At 49.9% G+C, this 25,444-nt stretch overlaps 9 protein-coding genes across 9 annotated transcripts; 5 read left to right on the top strand and 4 right to left on the bottom strand.

Moving 5' to 3' along the window:
* Positions 1–264: 264 nt before the first annotated feature.
* BO87DRAFT_320977 (uncharacterized protein) lies at positions 265–604 on the top strand (the record flags this gene model as incomplete). The annotated part of the gene is made up of 2 exons (XM_025619916.1): positions 265–357; positions 521–604. 2 exons carry the CDS (start codon positions 265–267, stop codon positions 602–604), a joined length of 177 nt encoding a protein of 58 aa, XP_025474455.1.
* Positions 605–1,291: 687 nt separating this feature from the next.
* Positions 1,292–2,802, top strand: BO87DRAFT_419996 (actin-binding ADF family protein). Its single transcript, XM_025626980.1, has 5 exons — positions 1,292–1,549; positions 1,613–1,623; positions 1,735–1,995; positions 2,060–2,108; positions 2,170–2,802. Exons 1-5 carry the CDS (start codon positions 1,544–1,546, stop codon positions 2,308–2,310), a joined length of 468 nt encoding a protein of 155 aa, XP_025474454.1. The 5' UTR covers positions 1,292–1,543; the 3' UTR covers positions 2,311–2,802.
* A 231-nt stretch (positions 2,803–3,033) lies between these two features.
* Positions 3,034–4,359, top strand: BO87DRAFT_200111 (cytochrome c oxidase subunit IV family protein). Its single transcript, XM_025618544.1, has 4 exons — positions 3,034–3,163; positions 3,261–3,866; positions 3,956–4,074; positions 4,139–4,359. Exons 2-3 carry the CDS (start codon positions 3,267–3,269, stop codon positions 4,043–4,045), a joined length of 690 nt encoding a protein of 229 aa, XP_025474453.1. The 5' UTR covers positions 3,034–3,163; positions 3,261–3,266; the 3' UTR covers positions 4,046–4,074; positions 4,139–4,359.
* A 1,302-nt stretch (positions 4,360–5,661) lies between these two features.
* Positions 5,662–8,123, top strand: BO87DRAFT_463394 (F1F0 ATP synthase subunit beta; the record flags this gene model as incomplete). Its single annotated transcript, XM_025629231.1, has 7 exons — positions 5,662–5,672; positions 5,794–5,960; positions 6,103–6,188; positions 6,251–6,293; positions 6,432–6,748; positions 6,809–7,658; positions 7,725–8,123. The coding sequence occupies 7 exons, from the start codon at positions 5,662–5,664 to the stop codon at positions 7,805–7,807; spliced, it is 1,557 nt and encodes a 518-aa protein (XP_025474452.1). The 3' UTR covers positions 7,808–8,123.
* A 711-nt stretch (positions 8,124–8,834) lies between these two features.
* BO87DRAFT_380915 (1,4-alpha-glucan branching enzyme GLC3) lies at positions 8,835–11,800 on the bottom strand. Its single transcript, XM_025624403.1, has 8 exons — positions 11,543–11,800; positions 11,361–11,485; positions 11,159–11,258; positions 10,991–11,103; positions 10,237–10,928; positions 9,849–10,184; positions 9,168–9,798; positions 8,835–9,106 (listed from the first exon to the last, which is right to left on the bottom strand). The coding sequence occupies exons 1-8, from the start codon at positions 11,595–11,597 to the stop codon at positions 9,080–9,082; spliced, it is 2,079 nt and encodes a 692-aa protein (XP_025474451.1). The 5' UTR covers positions 11,598–11,800; the 3' UTR covers positions 8,835–9,079.
* A 425-nt stretch (positions 11,801–12,225) lies between these two features.
* Positions 12,226–14,388, bottom strand: rhgB (putative extracellular rhamnogalacturonase). Its single transcript, XM_025618543.1, has 4 exons — positions 13,685–14,388; positions 13,586–13,624; positions 13,323–13,524; positions 12,226–13,249 (listed from the first exon to the last, which is right to left on the bottom strand). The coding sequence occupies exons 1-4, from the start codon at positions 14,318–14,320 to the stop codon at positions 12,450–12,452; spliced, it is 1,677 nt and encodes a 558-aa protein (XP_025474450.1). The 5' UTR covers positions 14,321–14,388; the 3' UTR covers positions 12,226–12,449.
* Positions 14,389–15,408: 1,020 nt separating this feature from the next.
* Positions 15,409–16,851, bottom strand: BO87DRAFT_380912 (uncharacterized protein). Its single transcript, XM_025624402.1, has one exon. The coding sequence runs from the start codon at positions 16,665–16,667 to the stop codon at positions 15,768–15,770; it is 900 nt and encodes a 299-aa protein (XP_025474449.1). The 5' UTR covers positions 16,668–16,851; the 3' UTR covers positions 15,409–15,767.
* Positions 16,852–19,177: 2,326 nt separating this feature from the next.
* BO87DRAFT_380910 (alpha-1,2-mannosidase family protein) lies at positions 19,178–22,085 on the bottom strand. Its single transcript, XM_025624401.1, has 5 exons — positions 21,809–22,085; positions 21,188–21,729; positions 20,697–21,130; positions 19,876–20,642; positions 19,178–19,792 (listed from the first exon to the last, which is right to left on the bottom strand). The coding sequence occupies exons 1-5, from the start codon at positions 21,946–21,948 to the stop codon at positions 19,336–19,338; spliced, it is 2,340 nt and encodes a 779-aa protein (XP_025474448.1). The 5' UTR covers positions 21,949–22,085; the 3' UTR covers positions 19,178–19,335.
* Positions 22,086–24,931: 2,846 nt separating this feature from the next.
* BO87DRAFT_380909 (uncharacterized protein) lies at positions 24,932–25,354 on the top strand. The gene has a single exon (XM_025624400.1). It carries the CDS (start codon positions 25,011–25,013, stop codon positions 25,227–25,229), a length of 219 nt encoding a protein of 72 aa, XP_025474447.1. The 5' UTR covers positions 24,932–25,010; the 3' UTR covers positions 25,230–25,354.
* Positions 25,355–25,444: the final 90 nt, after the last annotated feature.

Below are 25,444 nucleotides of genomic sequence, written 5' to 3'. Positions count from 1 at the left end.
TTTTTTTTTTTTTTTTTTTTTGCAACTAACCCTGTCTCAAGCCTTTCTGACATGGACGATATCCTGAGACGATGTCATGCGTTTGTCATTTGCGCTTATTCTCTGTTGAATTCTTTGAGCTTCCATATACCCCATTCTCCTGCAACAACTTGTTGCCACTTCATGTATGGATTTTCGTTCCTTTGCTTCCCTTCATCTCTACATACGATTTTCCTCTTCTGTGCCCCTGTTCCCACCATGTACACACATTTCGTGGACGAAGTGATGTCGATTATTGGTGCGGCAGCGGGATTCTTATTTGTGGCTACCTATTCACCATCGTGCAGGTTGAACGATGGCAAATTTTACGGTCTGGAAGTATAGATAATTCTGATACCGTGTTTTCATAGACGTTCTGAATGGTTGAAAATGACACTGAAATGTAGCTGTTTTACGCATTCTGTATGGAATGATAACGACATACGATGATCGTACCCGGAACACATGGATGCGATGCATCCTAACTGGAGCTAGGGCATAGGTAGAATATACACGCGTCCGACTTGGGCCATCAGGCACCATGAACCTTGTGATGATGACGGACAGCCATGTGCATTGCCTGTAATATATCAGGTTCATGCCCTGACGTGATACTGTTCGGCTAGCCGGGGCTAGTTCCATGGTTGGTAATCTATCAACGGCGGATTCTTCCGGTGTAAAGCAAGATTCGTCTGCCTGGAGGTACCAAGAATAGAAAAAGCCAACAGCAGACCGACAAAGGCAGGCAGGCGTCTACGAAATGCTAGCTAGCTAGTCTAGCTGGTCGACATATTATTACAGCTAGATAGATCTCTCCCAAGATAGCAGGCCCCCACACTTAGAGAGCGACCGCCGAGGTATGGTTCGCAGATGCCTGGGTCATCCATCTATGCCTATGTACCAGGCACTGGCCCCAACGCACCGTCATAGCCCGTGAATAAATGCCTGACATGCATCAGGGTGCAGGCAGGTGCATTACCAACAGTTGTGCGTATGGGTTGGTCACGCCTGCCTACAGTAACTACTGGACCAACCCAACCTCATAGTAAAGTCCAGGCTCATTTCGTCATAACCGCAGGATTCAGGGGGAAAATAAGTATGGGTGGGAAGGGGAAATAAGCGGCCGGTGGTGCGACGGGTGGGTCACGTGCTAGACATCCCCCCCACCGCCGCCGCCCGCCGCAGCAGCAACCCAGCAAAGCACAACTAAATGCCCCTCTATCTCCATCTCGGTTCCCATCCATCCTCCCCCGTTATATTCCTCTCTTACATCCCCTCATCCTGTCCCCGTTGCTCTTTCGCAGACCCCCTTTAAAAGTCATTTGAACAGTCCCAACGGTGCTTGGTGCGTATGCCACTTTTCCCTTTTCATTTGCCGTCTTTTCTCTTTAACCATTCTGCGATTATGACAAAGGACAAATAAGGGGGAATCCGTCCAACTAACATCGCGTGCATGCGCAGGTCATCCGTCTGTCAACTCGTCTTACCTCTTTTCCATCTCACCCCTTTATCCACATAAACAACCATGTCTGTGAGTAATAATCCATCTTGTACTTCCCGCTCAGGGCTAACCGTTTATTTCCCCGTTTTGTAGCTCGCATCTGGGTATGTTCCTGACTGCTCCAAATCTCCGCATGTGTCTTCGAACATCCCTACCGTATCGGAGAACTCGACGATGGCAACCCCGAACAAGGCTGACTGAATTACGGAGGGCAGTGTTTCTATCACCGATGAGTGCATCACCGCATTCAACGAGTTCCGCATGAGCGGCAACAGCAAGGGAAGCAAGACGAAGTTCATCATTTTCAAGATCGCCGACAACAAGAAGGAGGTCGTCATCGACGAGGTCTCCCAGGACGAGGACTACGAGGTCTTCCGCGAAAAGCTCGCGGCCGCTAAGGATGCTAAGGGCAACCCCGCTCCCCGTTATGCAGTTTACGACGTCGAGTACGACTTGGGCGGTGGTGAAGGCAAGAGGTATGATGATGGCGATGGCTTAACGTCCGTGCTAGGATATCTGCTCACTTTCTTCTCACCACAGAAGCAAGATCATCTTCATTTCCTGGGTTCCCAGCGACACCCCTACCCTCGTACGTTTCGCACCGTCTCAGCTGTTTAAGCCCCAAATCATTGCTGACACCGATGAACTAGTGGTCCATGATCTACGCCAGCACTCGCGAGAACTTGAAGAACGCCCTCAACATCCACACCTCTATCCACGCCGACGACAAGGGCGATATCGAGTGGAAGACCGTCCTGGCCGAGGCCAGCGGTGGTAAGGCTGGCAAATAAACAATGGCGCCGGCTGGGCCCGGGCCAGGTGACTTGGTTGTTGCAAATTGCAACACATCACACTGACTCACTTTGCGGAGTACCTCGGAACGACCAACTTCTTCAGTTTCTCTGCACAAACTTAGTTAAATGAGAGATCGTTACGACTTGATTTCTTTTGATAGTGACCGTATCAACTTGCGATCGTGGCACTTTTCCTTTTTTTCCAATGATGAACGAATGTTGGGGAGGGGATTTTCTTTCTCTTTATCAGCGTTTGTCTGTACAGAATACTGTTACGTGCCATGATGTGTGAATACGCGATTCGATGTAGAGTAGAAACATCAGGTCACCCTGCACACAACGAACCCCCCAAAACTGTGCTTTCAGTCGAGTGCTTAGGTCTGATATTCGTGTGAAATAGGCTATCTCGACTATTGAGTGCTGAGAAGGAATGCCGGCCAGGCAGTATGAGTTGTAGGTAGTATGTAGTATCACTTGGTTCTTGGATTGATGAAAGGGCGGCTGGTCAGCGTTGACTAGATGTAGGGAAGGTAAGGCGCCGAGGATAAATGGGAAGGGACGCCCTAGAAGACAAGACGGATTAGCCTTAGATTATACTAGTAGTATAACTATACCCTATAGGAGAATTCTGGTGCTGACGGGAAATGGGAACATCATCGTAAGATGTGTCTTGGGGGCAAAAAGCCATGGCGGACGGTCGGGACGGGTAGCGGGCGTGGACCAATGAGGGCGGCGGTAAAACGGACTAAGCTAGCCTGTCCGGATACTCGACTTCCACCTCAAACCACAAGTCGAACGTCGTCTTCGTCTCCCATCGCGACTCTTGGTACCCCCCTCCACTCTACCCCAGGTATTTCCCATCTTGAATTCCGACGAATCGGCCCTCTCGCTGCTGGAGAGTTGCTTTTTGGCGATCAATTGATTCTAATACGCGCGCACACCCTTAGCACACAATGTTCCTTCGTTCCGTTACTCGCGCTGCTGCTCGCAGCTCGGCTGTGCCCACCACGGGCCTGCGCTCCTACCGCACCGTTTCGGGCCCAATGGCTTGCCTGAACGCTCGTCCTCAGACTGAGAAGAAGTCTATCGCTCCCCAGCAGACCCGCGCCGCCTCCGAGCATGCCATCTCGAATCCCACACTCGCCGGTATTGAGAAGCGCTGGGAGGCCATGCCCCCTCAGGAGCAGGCCGAGCTGTGGATGCAGCTGAGGGACCGCATGAAGGTCGACTGGCACCAGATGACTCTCCAGGAGAAGAAGGCCGGTATGCTGCTTTTTCTTGCCCCTTTCCGCTATCTTCCCCGCGTCCAGCAGAATTTTGCTAACATGGGTATTTTTTTTCTTCTTCCCCACGATTTAGCCTACTGGATCTCCTTCGGACCCCACGGCCCTCGCTCTGTGCCCCCCAAGGGCGAGAACCTCAAGATCTTCTTCAAGGTCGCCCAGCTCACCCTTGTCAGCTTTGGTATCTTCTACATCATCCACTTGTTCGCCAAGCCCCAGCCCAAGACCATGACCAAGGAGTGGCAGGAGGCCTCCAACGAGTATGCCAAGGTATGTGAAATCGACTATTTGCATTATTTACTTGCCAATTGGCACTGTATTCATGGTGGAACGGTCGCTGATACGTATCATCACAACAGCAAGAGAACATCAACCCTATCTACGGTATCAGCTCCGTGGGTTACGAGGGCAAGGGCTTCGTCCAGAGCCCCCCTGCTGAGAAGCAATAGATTGCCCCCATCCCTCGGGAGGAACAGGTATAACGACGGGGTGTGCAGTGGATGGGCAGTGTTGGGCTACAGGAATGAACTGCTGCCTCCCACCGCACGACCTTTGATGACGCCGGTTCTGTGCCCATCAATTTTGGACACGATCCTTCGCCTCTGTTCTACTTGTTTGTCAATGTTAGCCCAAAAAGACCTCTGTATCTCGTACTGTGCAATAATCAATTATCTCCTTTGTAGCCATAGAAAGATCAGACTGCAGGTTCTTTCGTGTTACTCCTGTAAATGCTGTAGAGTATGTGGGATAAGGAAATTGTAGACTCCTCTCTGTAGCTAGAAATTGACGCGTGCTATATCTTAAACTAATGCTTTTCTAGAAAAAGCTTACAATGTATAGGGGATGGGAATGCTACGATGATCACTGTACAGGTGATTACATACAAGATGACGTTACTTTGATATTCCCTGCTGGGCAGGGCAAAGAAATGGGAAGGTTCGGAGCCACTGTTCGGTAGAGAGGCGGTAAGTCGGTGGTTCAAGTTAAACCGGAAGAGAGCTGTCACAGTTCGAAATGCACAGTCTAATGCTCCTCTAGAAAATTAAAAGAGCAATAACAGTAATAACAATAATGAAAAATAAAATATAAAAATAACCACAGTAATGTATCTACTCCATGTTCAGGAATCAATGGGTGGTGGTGGCTGGGTTGGTTGGTTGGATCCTAAAGTGAAAATGCACGGTCGCCCGGTTGTTTACCGTCGAGACACCGCAAAACCAAGCTGGGACCCCCGAAAGGGTAATCACGGGAACACGTCAGATTTTTTTTCGTTACAGCAGCGTTCGTCCGATATCGTCGGTCTGCCCTTCCGTTACAGCGAAAGAACAACTTGCCTTGTTGTAGGGAGAGGCCCCAACCCCCCTCACGAAAGAAATAGCTTGAGCGCTTTGCAGATGTGAGGGGAAAGGGAGGTACTTCTCGGAGTTGGTTGTTATGATGAATTTATGAATATTATAAAAATTCACCGTATATAAAGTTTTATTTTTTTTGGTTGATGTATTTTTATTTTATTAATTATAGCTAGCTCTCTTTTTATTTTTATATATATTTACTTAACCATAAAAAAAAAGAGAGAGAGAAGAAAAGGAAAGAAAAGTAGTCTGTATTAGTATTATTTTGGATGGGGTACCACCTTCCTCCCAGTGCATCCGGGCGCCAAGACCATCCCCATTTGTGTGCGAATTTCCCCCTAACAACCAAACAGGGCAAGGTGGGAAAGCTCGAATTGCTCCCAGTATCGAATCAACGCCCCGACCGCCAGCATCACGGACATATGGGTGTCTTTAGATTCTGCAGAATGGACTGGTAAAGATGCGGTCGCCATAGTAGAACCTCCTAGTGAATGTCGGCGAGCTGAAAGCTGGTTACCATGCTGGCCAGCGCGTTGCTCGGTACATCACGGGATCGTCGGCAAAACCGCCCCGGAAAGGCTAAGCCGGACACATTCGCCCGTGTCCACCTCAACCTCAACCTCTTCCCTTCCTTTCCCTCTTTCTTCCCTCTCCCCATCCTCTCGTCCCTTTGACCTTTTCTTTACCCCATTTCGCTCTTCAACACCATCAAGATGTTCAAGAGGTGTGTGACTATACTTCCCCGGATCCCTACTCCAACCTTTTACATTTTAAGATAATTTTTTATCTACCTTTAAATCCTTTTAAAGGCTTGCAACTAACCATTTCTTTCCCCCTTGTTACAGCGGTCTTGCCCGGACCTTCGGGAGGGCTGCTTTTGCCCGACCTACCTCCGTCGCCCGTCGCGCTTTCCAGCCTAAGACCAATGGCCTCCCTTCCCTGGCCCGTATGGCCAGCACTGAGGCCTCTTCCGTTGGAAAGATTCACCAGGTCATTGGTGCCGTCGTCGACGGTATGTGCCGGTCCCCCGTTCCAGAGAAAACCCTGCCGGCGGCTACGCGAAAATCTTTTCCGAGCCTCGATTCCATCCACAATCCCATCAAATTCGACTCAATGGCCATCAAATGAACACGATATCTGACTCTCGCCAACAGTGAAGTTCGACGGTGACAAGCTCCCTGCCATTCTCAACGCCATTGAGACCGAGAACGGTGGCCAGAAGCTCGTCCTTGAGGTTTCTGTATGTACACCAAAAAATCGAAGCTACAATGACATCAAGCTCTGATAGCTAACCCAATCTAGCAACACTTGGGTGAGAATGTCGTTCGTACCATTGCCATGGACGGTAAGCTTCCTCCCTCTCCCATGACCAGGAAAATAGAGATTTGCTTGGCAATATCAACCTCTCTTGTCACCGCTTTCTCTCTAACCTGGTCCTTCCACGTGTACTCGTCTCGCCGTGGCTAACATCAATGTTCCACAGGTACTGAGGGTCTGACCCGTGGTGCTGCCGCCCGTGACACCGGTGCTCCCATCACCATCCCCGTCGGTCCCGGCACCCTTGGCCGTATCCTCAACGTCACTGGTGACCCCATTGACGAGCGTGGTCCCGTCAAGGCCGACAAGTTCCGTCCCATTCACACTGAGGCTCCCGAGTTCGTTGAGCAGTCCACTGAGGCCGAGATTCTCGTCACTGGTATCAAGGTCGTCGATCTGCTTGCCCCCTACGCCCGTGGTGGTAAGATTGGTCTCTTCGGTGGTGCCGGTGTCGGTAAGACCGTCTTCATTCAGGAGCTGATTGTAAGTTGCCAATCCATGAAACGGAGGTTTTGTGACCCGTAGAACTAACAAATTCTCTAGAACAACATCGCCAAGGCTCACGGTGGTTACTCCGTCTTCTGTGGTGTCGGTGAGCGTACTCGTGAGGGTAACGATCTGTACCACGAAATGCAGGAGACTGGTGTCATCCAGCTCGAGGGTGACTCCAAGGTCGCTCTGGTCTTCGGTCAGATGAACGAGCCCCCGGGTGCCCGTGCCCGTGTCGCCCTTACCGGTTTGACCATTGCCGAGTACTTCCGTGACGAGGAGGGTCAGGACGTGCTGCTCTTCATTGACAACATTTTCCGTTTCACCCAGGCCGGTTCTGAGGTGTCTGCCCTTCTGGGTCGTATCCCCTCTGCCGTCGGTTACCAGCCCACTCTGGCCGTCGACATGGGTGGTATGCAGGAGCGTATTACCACCACCACCAAGGGTTCCATTACCTCCGTCCAGGCCGTCTACGTCCCTGCTGACGATTTGACTGACCCTGCCCCCGCCACCACCTTCGCTCACTTGGACGCCACCACTGTCTTGTCCCGTGGTATCTCCGAGTTGGGTATCTACCCTGCCGTCGACCCTCTCGACTCCAAGTCCCGTATGCTCGACACCCGTATCGTCGGTGAGGAGCACTACAACACCGCCACCCGTGTCCAGCAGATGCTCCAGGAGTACAAGTCCCTCCAGGATATCATTGCCATTCTGGGTATGGACGAACTGTCTGAGGCTGACAAGCTCACCGTCGAGCGTGCCCGTAAGCTCCAGCGTTTCCTGTCCCAGCCCTTCACCGTCGCCCAGGTCTTCACTGGTATCGAGGGTAAGCTGGTCGACCTCAAGGACACCATCCGCAGTTTCAAGGCCATCATCAACGGTGAGGGTGACGACCTTCCTGAGGGTAAGTTAAAATCTTTTGATCTTCTAATTTGTTGACTAACATGGATGCTAATTCGTTTTTCTACAGCTGCTTTCTACATGGTTGGTGACTTCGAGTCTGCCCGCGCCAAGGGTGAGAAGATCTTGGCCGAGCTCGAGAACAAGGCCTAAATGTAATATTGTTTTTAAGCGCCCTTTTCCTTTTTTGTTAGACATGGACTTCCTTTCTTCCATGTGCCGTTTTCTACCGATCCGTGTACAGTACTCGAATTGAGAAAAGGGAGTTGAAAGAATGGCGAGGTCCCCCCTATATAAAAGGATGAGAGCGCTCTTAACGTACACCTCTCTGAAAGTCTGGATGGAAACTTCCAGGCTTTGTGTTACACTACGTGCTCATGTAAGTAAGTTAAAATGACCACAGTCAGCCTGATACCCGCTGGGCTGGGACAATTGTACTCAATTTCCTTTGTTACTCCGGGAGACCGTGATATCTGCTTCAATGTAGACATCAGTAGTATAATAGTACGTAGGGTGTAGTTCTGTATGATTCTGTATATTAAATCATAACGTCCCTTCTAGGACACGTATCAACATCTCGTTGCCATAGCATCACCGTTCTACTACGTATATCCCATAAATACCTCAATTGCATTGCAACCATCTCAACAATTAGTATCATCCTCATGTTAATTCAGATAGTACTACTCCCGTTTGGCTACAATTTTAGTGAATAGTCAGTAGCCAGCTAGTAGTACGACTAAGTACTGTCCTAAGTTCTGATATATATATTCATATAACGGAATGAAGGGCTGAAGGAACGCAATAGACTCACGGACAGGATGAGCTATCATGATGGCCTGATATTTAGTGCTTAGCAACGAATCATGGTATCGAGGTCGAGTTATGTATGATTCGTGAGCAATATTGCTCAGTAGTGCATTTGCTGTTTGTTCATCATGCTCTGGAGTCTGGGTAAATTCATAGTGGTGGTGGTGGTGGTAGTAGTAGTAGTAATATCAGAACTTTGTACCATGATGGTGCTATGTATCATCAATTCTATATAGTAGGTAGAAATAATAGTTTATTATCGGCTGGCTACTAGTACTACTAGTAGTGAGTGAGTACTAGTGCTAGGGAAGTAGTAGCGATATGGTCCTACCGGTAATGTGAGAGACTGAGTGGGAGGGATTAGTTTAGGGTGTGCTTAATGGTACTAGTTTATATAATGAAATTATAAATGACTGAAATATCATGGTACAATACCGAAGGAGTAAATGATAGAATGCAGAATGGACATTAACAGACGCTATAGACTAACTCAAAACAGAACAATGAGTGGTGCATGCTTATTCACACATATTATCCCCTAGGGTTATGCTGCAATTGTCTGAATACAGTGGCTTTAGCCGTGTGGAAATGTCAGGAGAACTACATGAGCCCGACCTATAGGGTCTCTTCCAAGGCAAGAACCTATAATTTGACATTAATGTTAGCATAGTGAGTCTTGGTAAATGGATTCGATTGCACTTACCAGTGCTGTTCGCGTTGGGATATAGACCTGCAGATAATTGCTGCGGTTATTCCAAGGCAGGTCTGTCGTGAAGAAGCGCGTCTCCTTGAGATTACGACCGAAGCCACCGAACTCCTTGTCATCGGTGTCAAGCACGATTCTGTAGGTTCCGGCTTGCTCAACGCCCACTCTGTAGTCTGTGAAGCTGTTTGTAGGATGGAAGTTAAAGATCCAGAGGAGGCCTGCACGTTCAAAGACAAGGACCTTGTCACCCTCGTGCTTCAGGCTGATGTATGCTTGTGGGGAATGGAGCCAGCCGTATTTCTCTTCGGTTAGCTGCATGGCGCGGTCGAAGTCATTCAGGAACTTATAGCGGAGAAGATGGTCTTCCGTTAGGTTTAGTTGGCGACGTGCGTACCAGAACGAATTGTTATTGCCGGCACGAGGGAAGTCGAGCCATTCGGGATGACCGAATTCGTTACCTTCAAAGTTGAGATAACCCTCACCACCGAGAGCATGGGTAACCAGGCGGAGCATCTTGTGAAGAGCCATGCCTCTTTCGATGATAGGTGTAAACTCTGTCAACACGGACATGTGAGTGTACATCTCCTTGTCGCAGAGCCACATCATGATGGTTTTGTCGCCAACAAGCCTGCCATGATTTAGCTGTGGTCAAGTTAAACAATGGAAAAATGAACTTACGCCTGATCATGGCTCTCCGCGTAGGCAATCGTCTTCTCCCCGTGACGTCGGTTGACCAACGTGAAGGAGAGGTTGCCAATGTCCCATTCACTGTCTGACTTCTCTTTCAGGAGCTTGATGTACATGTCTGGAATTGCCATGGCAAGTCGGTAGTCAAATCCAACACCCCCAAGGGCGTGCGGCAAGCACAGTGCGGGCATTCCAGATACATCCTCTGCCACAGTTATGCACTCGGGGTATAGACTGTGGAGCATTTCGTTGGCCAAGGTCAGGTACATCACACCTTCGCCATCTACTGAACCGCCGAAGTATTCGTGATATCCGCCAGAGAATCCACTAATGCTGAGTTAGTATTGCAACAAAAAGACACAGGAGACTGATCACGTACGTTCCGATCCCGTGGTGGACATAAAGCATACTTGTTACACCGTCAAAACGGAAGCCGTCAAACTTATATTCTTCCATCCAGAAGCGAAGGTTGCTCAAAAGGAATCTCAGGACTTCATGGCTGCCGTAGTTGAACAGACGACTGTCCCAAAGATCATGCTGACCCTTCCCACCAGAATGGAAGTAGAGATGGTCAGAGCCATCGAACATGTTCGGCCCGTCCAGGACGTTCTTGGACGCATGGCTGTGGACGACGTCAAGAAGCACCACCAAGCCCATGCTATGTGCTGTGTCTACTAACTCTTTCAGGTCTTCCGGCGTACCATAGCGACTGCTAGCCGCGAAGAAGCTATTGACCTGGTACCCGAAGCTGGCGTAGTAGGCATGTTCCATAATGGCCATAAGTTGAATCGCATTGTATCCCAGATACTTAATGCGAGGTAGCATATTGGCAGTGAACTCTTTGTAAGTTGCGACCCTCGTTTCTGGCGAAGAAATACCCACATGGGCCTCGTAGATACGAAGGCTTTCGGGCCTCTTTGGGCGAGAATGCTTGAATTGATAGCGCTCAGTAGCTGGAGGGTTCCAGAAGACCGACTCATATGTCGGAGACACAGTAAGATCTTGCACGACTCGCTTGATCCAGGCAGGGATTCGGTAGATTCGTTCTCCTTCGGGAGTAACCATGGTTATCTGCGAAGCGCAGCGATGTTAAAAGAAATTCGTCCTGCTTAGTTGACTCTATGCACACTCACCTTGATTTTGCTGTCATGAGGGATCACCGGGACCCCATCTTTTGCAGGCAATGTAATCTCCCAGACACCGAAGCTGTTCTTCGTCATCGGGTGGGCCGTGACATCCCAATTGTCTGCCAGTCTCAGTAATGTTTCACCGGCTGATATCCTCCGCATATCTAGACGTACTAAAGTCCCCAACTAGCTCAGCTTCAACAGCATTAGGCGCCCATTCTCTGTAAGTGATGTCTCCATTGGCGTTGACATTGAGACCGTATCTCTCGTAGCCCTATCGGAAACGCCGTGTCAGTTGGTGTTGGTCATTTCAAACAACTCAGTTGAGTGGTGTCAATCATCTCGAACAACAGTAGCAGCAAGATATGTCACTTACCCTGCTAAACTTGTCCAAACCGCCCTCGGTTTCATTAATCGTCTTGACCCAGCTCTCTACGTACTGGAACCTCTGCTTCAGAGCATCGCGAAAGGGCTCAAGCCAAGGATCAAGCTGGATAACACCTATCGAAACAATTAGACGAAAGAAGAGACAACGACTCCCAAATCAAACCAACTGACCTGTACCATCTGGTGACGCCGATTGAAGGGCAGTTTGAGTTTCGGTAGAAGCCATGGAGAATGGATCGCCAGTGGCAAGAGATTAAGCTCTGGGGAATGTGGACCGTAGGGATAGAATAGATAATAGTACAACAAACAAGAGAGGAATCTAGTTAACAGCGTCAAAACAAGAGGAGCTCTGGAAAAGAATAAACAGGACGAGAGGTGGGGAATCCCAACCGATGGGAAAAGTAGTAGGAGGAGGAGGTGGTGGTGGTTGAGGGCCATGCGGGGGAGAGTCGAGGCCAAAGCTCCTCTTTCTTCCCTGTTGGTTTGCTGGTTTGCTGCTGCTACCCTTCCCGCCGTGACATCACTGCAACACCCCTGCTTCTAGACCTGGTCTGCCCAGCCCCCCTCCTCTTCCTCCTCCCTCCCTTCATTCTTTTTAGTCGCGCGCTACAAATTTCTCAACTTTGAATAAGAATTCATCGATGTGAGATGCTGGTTTACGGCCTATATTTGTATTATTGCTAGTTTTGGATGGTGTGTATATCCGTGTTTTACTGTGTTGTGATAACGCGACAGGAGGAAGCTGAGCTTTGACTTCAGGTACGGAAACAGGTACCCGCCCTACGCAGCAACTCGGGGCTCAGGGGGTCTGAGGGCCGGTCAGATTAGTCGCGAGGCTTTGCGATAGCTACAGGCAACATACATACGCAGTGCGACAATAAGTTTACAATAAGGCTTAAAGCAACATCATTTGAGGAGAAGAGTAAAGCCACTATGTTACACAAAGCTTGCACAGCAGCTGTTGAGAATTGAGCTACATGCTAAGGTACTAAGATGCCCTTTACCATGAACTTCCACTCAGAATCAAGCTGTGGGATGCGCAGCCTCCAGCATAATCCGGATTATAGCAGGCCCGGCTTTACACATAGCAGACCTCCTGTCCACCCTGCTCGCCCTGTCCACTCTGCTCGCCCTGCTGGCCCTTCTGGCCGAATCTAGAAGCTCCACTGGGGCCCTGGGGAGAGTTTCCAGCACCGCTGGGGGCAGCAAAGCTGGGAGCGGAGGTAGTAGATCCCTCCTGGGCACCCACAGCCGGGCTGGGGGTAACGGCAGCAGCGCTCGTAACAACGGCGGAAGTGGCAGCGGGGATGCTCTCGCTAGGGGCGACAGCGCTGGGCACAGAAGCAGCAACAGAAACGCTGCTGCTAGAGACAGTGGCATGGCTGGCAAGGGAAGAAGCAGCGGCAGTAGAAGCGCTGTCGGCCATCAGAGCACTGTAGGGGGTGGCACCCGGGTAGAAAGAGGTGGGGATGGTCGGGATGGGGATAGAAACAGTAGAGCCGAAGTCGGTGGTCAGATCGGCCGCCATGGAGGTGGCAGAGTAGCCCGAGGGAGCGGAGTCGACCGTGGAAGTGGTGGCCGAGTAGGAGACGTGGTCGTCGCTGTCCTGAAGGCAGAATCCGCTGCCATAGGCACTCTCACAAGAGTACCACTGAGAATCACCCTCCTCGGTCCACATGGCGAAGTCCTCAATGGTAATGTCGTAGCAAGGGGCACCATCAGCACAGATCACCTTGACAGGACCACGCTCAGCACCGTAAGCTTCGGTTCCCTTCCAGTTCTTGACAGTGATGTTGCTCAACTGGACACCATCGCCGTCCACCGCGCTCATACTGGCCCAGTAGCTGTCGATATCCAGGGAGTAAGCGTTGCCGTGGCCTGTTTACAGACAGAAAGAACTCTCAGTTAGCCTCATCGGGTGACACATAATGTTGCGTAAGAAATTACTCACCAATGAAGTTTTCGAGGAGGACATTCTCAATGAAGCCGCTACCTCCGTTGCTCTTAATCAACATCATGTTGTTCGAGTTCCAGGTGTAAATGTTGCGGTAGGTGATGTCGCTAACATTGGTATCAGAGCCGAACGAACCCATACCACAGCCACCGCTCCAGTTGCAGTAGATGCTTTCAATAAGGATGTTCTTCGACGGACTCTATGATTGATGGTTAGTTTAAGACCTTCTTACGGGACACATATCGCCAGGATGGCCATACCTTGACAGTGACACACTCGTCCTTGTTCGTCACCTCGACCTATTGAAACAGTTAACGACCTGCATGCATGCAGGCAACATTCTGCTCTTCAGTACTCACATCATGGACCCAGATGTTGTTACTCCAGACATCAATACCATCCAGACCACCGTGGTTACCGCCGCGGATTGCCATGTTGTAGATTTCGCCATTGGTGCAAGTGTCGAGAGAGAAGTGGAACGAGGGGGAGTCAACCAGGATGAAATCGTGGACCGAGAAGTCTGTAACCTCATACAAACGCAGCAGACGAGGGCCGCTCCAGTTATCATCAGCATGAAACTCGTAGCCCAGACCCTGCATGGCACCTTCGGAGGTGCTACTGAAAAGTTCGAAGTCGCTAGAGTGCTCGATATAAATCATGTTGCCGCCGTCCGTGCCAGTACGGTAGATAATTCCGTCGATCTGCAGAGCCCATGCCTCACCACCGCTCAACCTCGCCCAGGTGGAGAGAGCATAGTCACCAGAGGGAACATAGACGAGACCACCAGACTTGCAGTCAGCAAAGGCAGATGCCAACGGCGCACCCAAGTCAGTAGACTTATCCGCCACAGCACCGTAGTCCAAAACGTTGCAAGTCTTGGTAGCTGCCTTGGTGGAGGCGGAAGTCAGCGGTCCCACGGAACCGGAGAGCTGCGCAGCAGCAAAGATGGGCGCCAGGCCCAGGAAAGAGAGAAAAGAGCGCTTGTCGAGAAGCATGGTGCTTCGTCGAGCTTGAAAAGAAAGAAAGGAATGTGAAGTTTACAAAAAAGAGTGAAAGGAAGTGAGTCTAAACACCCCTAAAGAATTAACATTGAGATATCCAACGGACTATGCCCACGGCAGGGGTTCCCAGGCGCTCTCTTTATAGGTAAAAGCTATTCAAGCGCTTCTCTGACAGTAGTCTATTTCCCGCTGTCATCTTTCTATTTCTAGAACGTTTTGCCGGTGCCATACCGGCAACCTCTGACACGACAAGAGTGAACTAGACGAAGCTATCGATACTATTGCTGGAACCCTCGAAGCAATTTTCCTGGATGTGGAAGTAGTGGCACAATCCAAAACATCGAAAGAGCGGGATCGATGCGCTATCTCCCGGTTGAGACTTGCTCCATGCTTAGGGTGTTTGTCTTAGATAATTTGAATGGAGCATTGGCCCCGCCCATAGACTCAAATAGATTGAAGGGCTTAAGGAGGCATCGATACTGTACAGTTTGCTCCTGATCGGACCATCGGGCAAGCCTTGAGAGACTATCGTAAGCGGAAGATGCAAGAGTCCTTTGATGAACCTAACTGATAGCAGACGACTCAGCGTTTATTGTGCAATCAAAATGCAAGAATCCTTTACCACTTGCTAGACAGAAAATTTCCAGCTTCCATAATGATTGCTGGGAACTTCCCCTTCCCCTACCTCAACGGAGGGTGGAGCTTCAATCTGAAACGCCCGAGGTCAAGACTAGGCCGGTGGCCCATAGCACTGATCAGGGGATTGGGCGGAGACTCAATCGGCGCATAAGCTCTTAATCAGGGTCTGCCGTGCAGGCTAAATTGCAATATACCTTAGATGATTCCCGTTCGGATTTCTGAGAGATAGATTAAGCCAGCCCGAGTGATTGCCGGGCCCAATGGCCCAATGCTAGATGGTACAGGTGTAGCCTTGTGGTTATTGAAAGGAAATGAGGAGGATGCTGACCCTGCCGAATGGTGGACTCGGCGCTAGTAAGCCCCGTACCCCGTGCTTGCCGACCGGACTCAGTTGCCTCTTCGGAATGTCGCCGGCCACATTCTGCGGTTACAACTGAAGCCTCCTCTCTCCAGTCAGGATCAGTGGCTATTACGACCGTGATTTGAAGCACTAAGAGACTAAACACAGGAAGACAAATTGTTTTCACCGATTCATGAAGCTCTATGATTAAATAGAGCCATGTCTGCCCGCCCCGCAACAACATTCGACAATCCAGGGCGAAAATGAGTAGTAATATACAATGAGGTTCTCGTTGCTATTCATTGCCGGCATTCAAACCAGGCCGACTCCTCAGAAAAAGAGTATATGCAAACCTGATGTGAAGGACATCACTGCAGACCACCGTGACCGCGCACCCTGAAAAATGAACAATTAGCACTGGCTCCTTCATCGGGTAACAACACAACTGGGAGCACTCACAATTTACAGGTTCTGACCGAGAGTGGCGACAACGCTGCCGACAGTAGTGCCAAGGGAGGGGAGGCCAAGGCCAGTGAGGAGAGAGGCGACGTCAGAAGACAGCTGAATGAGCAGGAAAGAGCCGTCCTGGCCGACGACGGTCAGGAGCTGCTCAACGGGAGTAGAGATGTCCTTGAGAAGGTCGCCAACGCTGCCAGCAGTCTTGATGATCTGACCAACGGGGGTTCCAACGTTGGGGAGGTTAAGGTTGGAGAGGAGGGAGGCGACGGAGGGGCTGAGTTGGACGAGCAGGCGCTTGGAGTCGGAGCCGGTGACTTCGAGGACATCCTTGACCTTCGGAGCAAGGTCCTGAACGATCCCTTCATCTCCCGAGCGCTTGAGGTTCTCGCCAAGGGTGCCGACAATGGATCCGACGGGGACACCAAGCTCCGGGAGTCCAAGGCCGCTGAGCAGACCAGTGACCACGGGGTCGAGCTGGATCAGAAGAGCCCTGCCGTCCTTGTCGACAACAGTGAGAAGGCCGTCAACGACGTTGCCGACATCCTTGAGAAGGTCGCCAACAGACGCAGCGGTCTTGATAATGGAACCCACAGAGGATCCAAGGCCGGGCAGACCCAGGCCAGACAGGAGCTTAGCAACCTCGGGGCTGAGTTGGACGAGGAGCTTCTTGGCGTCAGAGCCAGTAACAGTCAGGACCTGGTTGACACCATTGCCAGCATCCTGAACAATGTGGCCGGTAGCCCCAGCACTAGCACCGGCACTGGGAGTGGAGATCACGTTGCTGGAGACGGAACCAATGTTCACAGTCTTGGTGACCTCAGAGACTCCAGGAACACCACCGGTAGGGGCGGCGAGGGCCGAGGTGGCCAGAGCAGCAACAAGAGTGATGAGGGAGGCCTTCATTGTGCTTGATGGTATATGATAAAAGGAGATTGGAAGGGAAAGAATAGACTTTAATATGTTCTCGTGGGTTTTGGTAAAGAATGACAGTAGTGGGCTTTGGTAAAGAACGAATGATGTGCTGCTGATGAGAAGAAAGAGGAGTTCTCGAGACGAAGAAAGCCTGCTCTTATATCCCATCGTCGCACAAGTGATCATCATGATTTCCTATCCTTTTGAGACCCTTAGCAGCTGGGACGTATAGCAACTAGCTGGCGGGTCAACTCTACGTGCTAGGATGTAATAGCAGTGGTAAGGATAGCAAGGGCGTATGCGTGATGGATGCAGCGTTGCTGGGTTGTGGAGACAGCTACGAGCTTGGTCAACGTTCGATTGTCCCTTCAAGCCATGCAAACCGCATGGCGACGATCAGGCGTATACAATAGTACCAAGTATGATCATGTGGGCTCCACTGTTGCTTTGTGGGTCTGCAGCTAAGCAGTTAAGATTTTGCTATTGGAATTGCCATGCTGTAGCTAGACTTACTGTCGCTATTTCCCGATGCCCGTCGAATGAATATCACCGGCAAGGCAGTGAGCCACACGAGCTGTGAACGTTGTCCGCCCAATCGGCAGCCACCCTGATCCGCTGATTGGCGTTGAAGGAGCATAAAGCCACCGGGACACTTATCGCCACTGCCATAAGGATCTGCAGCCTCATCTTACTAGGAGTGTTTACTTCTGTGACCCATGCATTGCTGTTAGCCTTCTATACCCAGTAATAGTACACATACTATTGGTACTCGCCCTCACTAACGACGTTGAAGTGTGAGCACGTCATGTCTAAGACCATGTCGGGCCCCTGTCGATCCAAACCCCTCATGGAACAGTAATAAAGGGGAGTAGATTCGATGGTAGAAGTTGTATTGCTTTTCTCTGCGTGACTTTGCTTTTCCCATCGAGTACGACTATTTGCAGTCTATCTTGATTAAGGTCGCAACGGCCATGCATATTTGCATGCATGCATGGAGGCGAGTCGGTGGCCAGCCAAGTGCAAACATAAATTCGACGCCGGGGATATGCAATTTTACCGCTAGTGAGATGCACCTGAAATCGACAATACTTCCATTTTTAGCCATTGAAATTTATTCGCTTGGGATTTCTCAAAGTGTCTTTGAGGGCTCCGCATACAACACATGGTGGGAATAGTATGTCTTACCTGGTAGTATCCAATTGCGAAAGAATTATAGCCTTTACCTCTCAGAAGCTGCAGTAGCAGCTCATCCGAGCACGGTCACTCTAGTAAAGGTGTTTCCAAATTGGCAATCGCATCTTGGAGGCGCAGATGGTACTGCAACTGTACATGCATCCGTACCACCGATCGTGAAGTTGATTAACTTTACTAGTCGCTCGATTCTATAGGAATTTGAGTTTGCCCTCCCGCTGTAATGTTTTCTGGAAACGCATATCATTTGTGAATCTTGCCGATAAACGCGAGATGGAGACATGCCGTGTGGGCTTCATACGTATTGTGTGGTGATGTATGGCTGCATGGAGTCAGGGACACAGTGGCTGGTGGTGACGCGAAAGCATAGTGCACTACTTTGTGTAGAATTGGATTCCGAACGCAGGGAGTGAACTTCATTTGTCGAGTACCCCACACGTAACAAGCAGGTCGGAGTTGAGGATCTTGGTAGCCAGCCTCAATTTGTCAATGTAGTCAGGGGAATGAGGGGAGGTCAACCAAGCGAGCTGCTATGAAATGTTTCTTCCCGGGGATGATGCCGTTTAGTCCCTGGATAGGCTGGTTAGCCAGCCCACCACGTGGAACCCGTTCCTGAGATGGCAGCAGACTCCTAAACAAGAGGGGTTTGCCACTCAGGTACACAGCGGGAAAATCCAACTGTGTGCCGTGATCAACAAAGTCTAAGGAGAAGTGACGGCCCATCTGGTGGAGGTTGGGCGATCGTTGCTTGGTTTCGCATGTCGCAACTTGCAAGGCCATAGGGAAGATACACAGATATTACGCTAGACGATACACCGGATACTTCCCCGTTGGTGGCAAGTTGGCGTAAGGAGAACGTTCCTGTGGGGCCCACTATTGTATGCATACTGTATTGCCGGGGAATAAGTCCCAGCTTCCCCCTTTTGGTAGGTACTACTCTGTACTAGATACAGACTGTATGCCTTCAGTTCATCTGTTGATGCAAATAGTCCTGGCCTTGATCCCTGGTACTCGCAGAACCTTATGGTACTTCTAGACTACCTCACTCATCCACCTCAGTTGTGCCCAATCCACTTTCACGAGCACAAATGGCTCGTACCTCTTCCGTCTTGTCCCGCGACCTCTGAGAACACTGTCATCGAAATAACGATCAACGCGATCGTCAACATGGGTTTACTGTTCTTGTTTACTGAATAAGGGCCACGAAAGCCTGTTTCGACGTCTAGTGACCTATGGAGTACATCTCCAGCGGTTTCAAGTTTTACGGGGATGCACAGACACTACATCACCTCCCCCTTTGATTATGGAGCCTCGAATATCCTCATCTCAGTAAATGTCCCCTGAGCTGATATGGCTAATAGTATGTTCAAGGTGGAACCTTCCCGGGTACTGACGGATATGTTCATCGGTATCATTAAGTGGGATACGTACAGGCTGAAGCGGAAACCTGTGCATGCGCGACTTTTCTCTAGGAAGCCGGGCTTGGTGGTAGCTCCCCCGTGAACCAGTCACTTGCGGTCGCTCCCAACTCGAAGTCTAATGACCCTCCTTGGGCAAAGATATCGTCCCATGTTAACCAGTTCTTCTTCCAGTCTTTTCCGTTCAAGCGAAGACTTTGCACATAGATATTACCGCCCCCATTTCCATCACCGCCACTCGAAGTGACATTCAGTTTCTTACCACTCCCAAGGTCAATGACAAGCGAGTCAAACCATGGAGAGTGGATCAAAAAGGTCGACTGTCCTGTCACAGGGTATAGTCCGATCATATTCCACAATACCCAAGTCTGCATAGCTCCAGCATCACTGTTGCCGGGGAGGCCGGATACGCCAGTACCATAATAGGATTTGGCAATATCACGCGATCGGAAGACAGACAAATCTTGCCGGTCGATATAGTGGTAAAGATAAGGGACGTTGAACATCCTGGATCAAGAATCCGGGTCAGCTATGTTCCCCGCAAGAGCAACACCTGCAAGAAGACCAAGTCATGCAGGGAACAGACTTACGGTTCGTTTGTGGGATCAAAGATAATACCGCTGGAACCACTGGCTCCTTCAGTAAACATGGTGTTAAGCCGGTCGAGAACGGTTTGATTCCCGCCCATTTTATCAATCATCGTTTTCATGTCATGGATACTCGCCCAAGAATAGGCCCACGAACTGGCTTCATAGTAAGGGTCTCCCCAATAGCCGCTGTCATTCAGTGGATCAGTCTCGATGAAACCAGACTCATTGCGAGGAACGACAAATCCGGAGAACCCTAGCGATGTCTGGTTGGCATTCCAATGGTTTCTCCAGTTTCTGGAACGGTTCAGGTATTTCTCCGCATCGTCAGTCTTCCCAAGCCCCGATGCTACCTGATATAATCCAAAGTCATTGCATGAATATTCCACTGCTCGCGTGACAGCACGGGTAAATCTGGGCGTGATGTAGCCCAAACTAAGCCAGTCTGGCAATGCGCCTCTGCCTTCTTTTGTCGAGGAATCGGGAGCCTGGGGATCGACTGGATCGTTGGGAGGCGTCACTTCTGCGTCTTTCACCATGGCCTTGTATCCATCTTCCCAGTTTACCGCACCGCGCACGCCCTTGACATAGGCATCGGCCAGAATATTGTCCGCATTCGAGCCGCCCTGTGTACGACCATTGTAGTTAGAGGACCGCGAATCCGGCATATAGCCCTCGAATCGCCAGATATCAATAAGCGACCGGATCTGCTCCTCATATGCGGCGGGTTGCAACACCTGCATGAGAGCGGTAGAGCAGCGGAAAAGATCCTGCGAACCAAATGAGCGAAAGTGTCATTTTAGTTGTGTGTCCGAAGTACTTACCCAGTAAGTGAAAATATCCTCATAGTAAGGTTCCTGGGATGTCCATTGGGGGTTCTCTCCGGTTTGGTTGGTGGGGAGCAGGTGCATGAAATAGAGAGACGTATATAATAGCGTGAGCGTCGTGTCATTCATGTTGGTTGTGGCAACTTTCGACAAGACTTTCGTTTCCCACTCGGACTGAGCGTCGTCCACCACCGACTGGAATTCCTTGTCTTCCGGTATCTCATCTTCAACATTCTTACAGGCTTTCTCCGTGGAGATCCATGATATGCCCACACGAGATGTAACTACAGAGTCTTTGAAGGTGAAAAGACCCCCAACTCGTGTTGAACCTGAAGAAGACGATGCGAAACCGCTACTTTGCTCGACGCTTCCGCCCGCATCGGTTCCAACATAGGTCTTGTTGCTGATGGGTGAGGCATCGAAATGGCCACCTGGGTAAAGTCAGCTGATTCTGCTGTGAAATGGCTTGGGCTTTGACAAAAGCTTACAAAAGTAGATAGACCAATCGGGAGATCGGTTCCAGCCATTGTCGTACACACCATGGCCCTCATAATGCCCGTCGGGGAAGATGATGATATTACCACCTTTGTATCCCTGGCTGAGTCCCATTCCCCGATACGACGGTAGGACATGCGAAACGTCAACCAAGACATTACCATCCGAGCCGCTCGGAAAAGTATATTGATAGATTCCTGCATGAGCGGTTGCGCTCAGCTCCACGACTGTTCCTTCGGCGGTCTTCGCCTTATAGTAGCCCACTGAAGCCTCATCTGCACCTGACCGGCCAATAGTGGTGTTGGACAGCGGTTTGCTGATATTTCCCATCAACGGCAACTGGGAGACAGTGCCGTACTTAGGCGCACCTCCTGTGCCCTGCTCATGCATCATACTGAACCCCGAGAAATTGCCATTGGGCAAATATCCGGAATATGCGTCTGTTCCGGAGACATATAAATCGGGTCCTAGCTTCACCACCCCAAACGGACGAGCAACCCCGGGGAAATCATTGCCGCCACTTTGGGATCCCAAACTTGTTCATGGTCAGGCTCGCGACTTTTAATATCCAGCAGGTGTGCTGATGCATGACTGGATCTTGATGTATCACTTACAATAAATCCACGTGAGAAGTCAGATTTGCAGCGCGGGCAGCTGGTTCCAGTAGACTCAATATCAGCATGGTGTACCAACTCGCCATGGCTAATCTGGCACAGCGGAACGCAGCTGAGAAACATATCGTCGAGCCACCCATTTCGAAAGGATTTACAAAATATATATCCCAAAGCCAGTGGGTACGGTAAGTGGCGGCTCACAATGGGATCTCTCCGGTTGCTACTAGTACTATCAACCCCAAGTTCCGGGTATCAAAAACGAGTGTGTGAGATCCCAGGTCCAGCGGGGATCCAAAGTGGTTTGTCGACAACAGTGACTGGACGGTTGAAGGGATGGGTCATCTCTAGTGGTGAATCTTCAGCCCACTGGGCGCATAGGGATCCAGCACATGCCGTGATCACCGGTGGTGAGTAGGGACCGCTAGCCGCCAACGGCCAGGAAGCAAGGGTGGGATAGCCCCAGTTATGCACATCCATGGTCTGAAGCTTGATTGGTATCTATTTACCAAGCCCTGTCACACGGCGATCAGCACTCACAAGTCCACATTATCAAGCCCGCCTACGGTTACAGTGGCTACTTGTTACACAGCTAGACACATTCCAATCGTCTAGTGGTATGTCTCCTTCTGAGAAGTGGGCTCAGGGCATGGGGCAAGAAGAATAACCACATTCAGTAAGTGCAGCGCTGAACAAGACATTATGTTGCATAACTGAATCTATCGTATCAGGTCGGAGTAAGATATATGAGCGCAAGATTCAGCTGATGGACCTGTCCGGATGATGGAGACATCACGGTGAGTGACAGCCAGTCATGAGCCCTGAAAGAGCACATGCCCCAAAGGTCATTCTTCACTAGGGCATCATCCAGCCCCGTCGTGCTGATCAAGCGGACCCGGACCATTTCTTCTTCCATCATCAGATAAGTTAGCACCTCTGGACAGAGTACGAGAGACTCTGAATCATGGTTGCAAGGCAGACCTGCAAAATTGTGCCTGGGCGCTTGATTTGTTGTTTGCTCCCTAGACCCAATTATCGGGCAGATCATTTCAGCCAATGGATTCCCCACATGCCGCAGCGCTCAGGGGTCCATCTTTCGAGCGATATTATTGGCTGCTGCTAAGAGCGGGTCATCTCGTGCCTTGATCTTATGTAATCTTGGCTTTCGCGCAGGATAGTCAGGTGATCATTTTGCTCCTTTCTACAGGGAGACTTTGAGAAGCTGCAGATGGAAGTGCGGTGAGACGAATGTCTCTATTTATAAAGCCTGCCTCCTTTCAAGAATACTTGATTCGTTATTTATAATACATAGACAAATACTGAATAACCTTATTGAAGGATCTGAACTATTGAACATCATGACAGACATCATGCGAACCTGGCGTCTCTACCGCAGGGATCAGTCAATGATTTGGGAAGACTAGTATAATGAAGCTCCAGTACTAACCCCTTTGAAGTACAGATCTGGAGAAAAGAGACATGTATATCAAGCGATATCCTCAACAAGCCCTTATTTGACTACCCTTAGATAGGGGCCCTTGCTTACCTGGACCTAACATCAATGGAATCAGGATACATAATATCAATGTCAAAATAATGCCTGCTCTACGTAGGCTTGCATATTTTGGTCAGGGCACTGCTATCTATAGCCATGTCTTGTGTAACGTAGTGATGCTGTGGTACATGGGAGGGATGATGCACTACCCGAACCTTTACTCTTCATGGCTTCCAGTGTGGGACGTTAGATGAAGGTTGATGTGGCACACATGAACTGCAGGAGTTGGACAGATTTTGACTCATTTTGCGAATATTGATCAGGCTTCTGAGCTGAACTTTGACAGTTTAGTCAACTTCTACATAGGCGTAAGCCTTGACAGCCTGATGATAGAGACGATGCATAACAATTTCTTTTTATCACAGGACAGAAAGTACATGTGTTTTTGAGATGAATTTTATAGTAATTGGCCATGTGCGGTTGTAAATCAAGTAGATGAAAGTCTGTTCATGGCCCAATGCTAGATTATTGGGTGCGTGTAGATGGTATTCGAGAACTTATTGGCCTCTTGGAGACCCCTGTCTTGAATTTGCATGTTGTTAATAATAGCTACACTATTTCTTCTCTTTTGTTTGGAATTAGGAACAACTTTATCACTTTTTATGACGTTTGCTTTGTCTGTGTTCCTTCCTTTTCCGTCTTATCTTCCTCTTTCTTCTCCCGAGAAAACCTCCTTGACTATCTGGATAGATACAATCGCACCCTTTCCCGCGCTATTGTTCGATGTCTCGAGCAAATTCACGGTGAGGATGGTGCATTTCATCTCAGGGCTGAGATAGAAGTCATACTAATCTGTGCTTATAGCGCAGTTACTTCCCATACAGCCGGGCAAACGGACGAGATCAACTCAGTTCAAGCATAGCATGTAGCAGCCTGTCTTCCGGGAAAGTGTCTAACCGGCAAATCGCAGTCCCGCCGGCATGTCTCCGAGAACGAGGCAAGAGCAAGGCAGGCGACATCTCTTCCATAAGAGAGGATCTTATATTATGCGTGGACAGGAAAAAAGCGTCCGCAAGGCAAAACGTGAGACTGGCCTAGATCCGTCCGGTGCGCTCAAGCCACAGTGTCTCGATAGGGGCCATTTTCGTCGAGTTCATGCCTAGTGTTGGATGTCGAACACGTTGAGTCTTCTTTGAGACTTATATCTATTGATTTCCACGTCTGCTCTGTGGTGTAAAGCACTATTGGTTCTGAATAAACAGGCCGAAGATTGACTTGCTATCCGTATCCGATATTTGAAGAAACGCCACTCCATGCTCTTGTGCTTGGCACAACGAACTTGAATCTTGGAACTGACTGATAAGTGAGCGCCTCCTTGCAGAAAAGAGGCGGTCGCGTGTATGATTCGCTTCTTACACGTAGCTCGCTGTCTTCATTAAGACCACCATCATCCACTCACAGAGGATGTTCAACACTAATACACACATCAAGTTATAGCAGCTAGCTGCAGTTGCACTAGTATCAGCCATCAATTTACTAACTTGGGGCACTATGCCGGAAGAACTGCAGCGGTGAGCCCCAAGGCACATGCGCTAGTAACGCCAGACTCAGGCCATCGAACCCGACTCCCTCTCACTTCTCTGCGCGGCTGGTCGCTACATTATTCCCACGCTTTGTCGAGGCTCAATCCAATGAGAAAGCAATGATAAGATGCTCGATGCTTTGACTCACGGGATCGGCATCGGTCATTCGGGATATTTCAGCTTCTTCTCTCGCTCCGTCCAACAACATGGATGCATCCTTGTGAATGCTGCAACCTCGTCATCATGGATCAGATTAAGTCCGCACGTCATAGAGCAGATTTTTGCCATCACTCATGGCATGATAATCAGAGACGACTACTACCCCAACAAGCAGAGCTACCGTTGAATCTACCAGTCGCAGTCAAGTCGGTCTCTAGCGTAGTGCAGCAACGCTCCTCAGTGGACGGAAAAACCCGCCTAGCATGTCCGCACAATTTCTCCGAATGTATCCACCGTGGGCCACCAACTCACTCCCTTCCCCCGGAATTGCTGGATCCAGCTTAATGTGCGGGGAGAGATGGGGTTTGTCTCTGCGGGTGTGCGGGTATCATGGCCGCTGAT

This window comes from Aspergillus neoniger, assembly GCF_003184625.1.
Source record: "Aspergillus neoniger CBS 115656 unplaced genomic scaffold BO87scaffold_56, whole genome shotgun sequence".
NCBI lineage: Eukaryota > Fungi > Ascomycota > Eurotiomycetes > Eurotiales > Aspergillaceae > Aspergillus > Aspergillus neoniger.
This window is presented reverse-complemented; position numbering and strand designations above follow the sequence as displayed.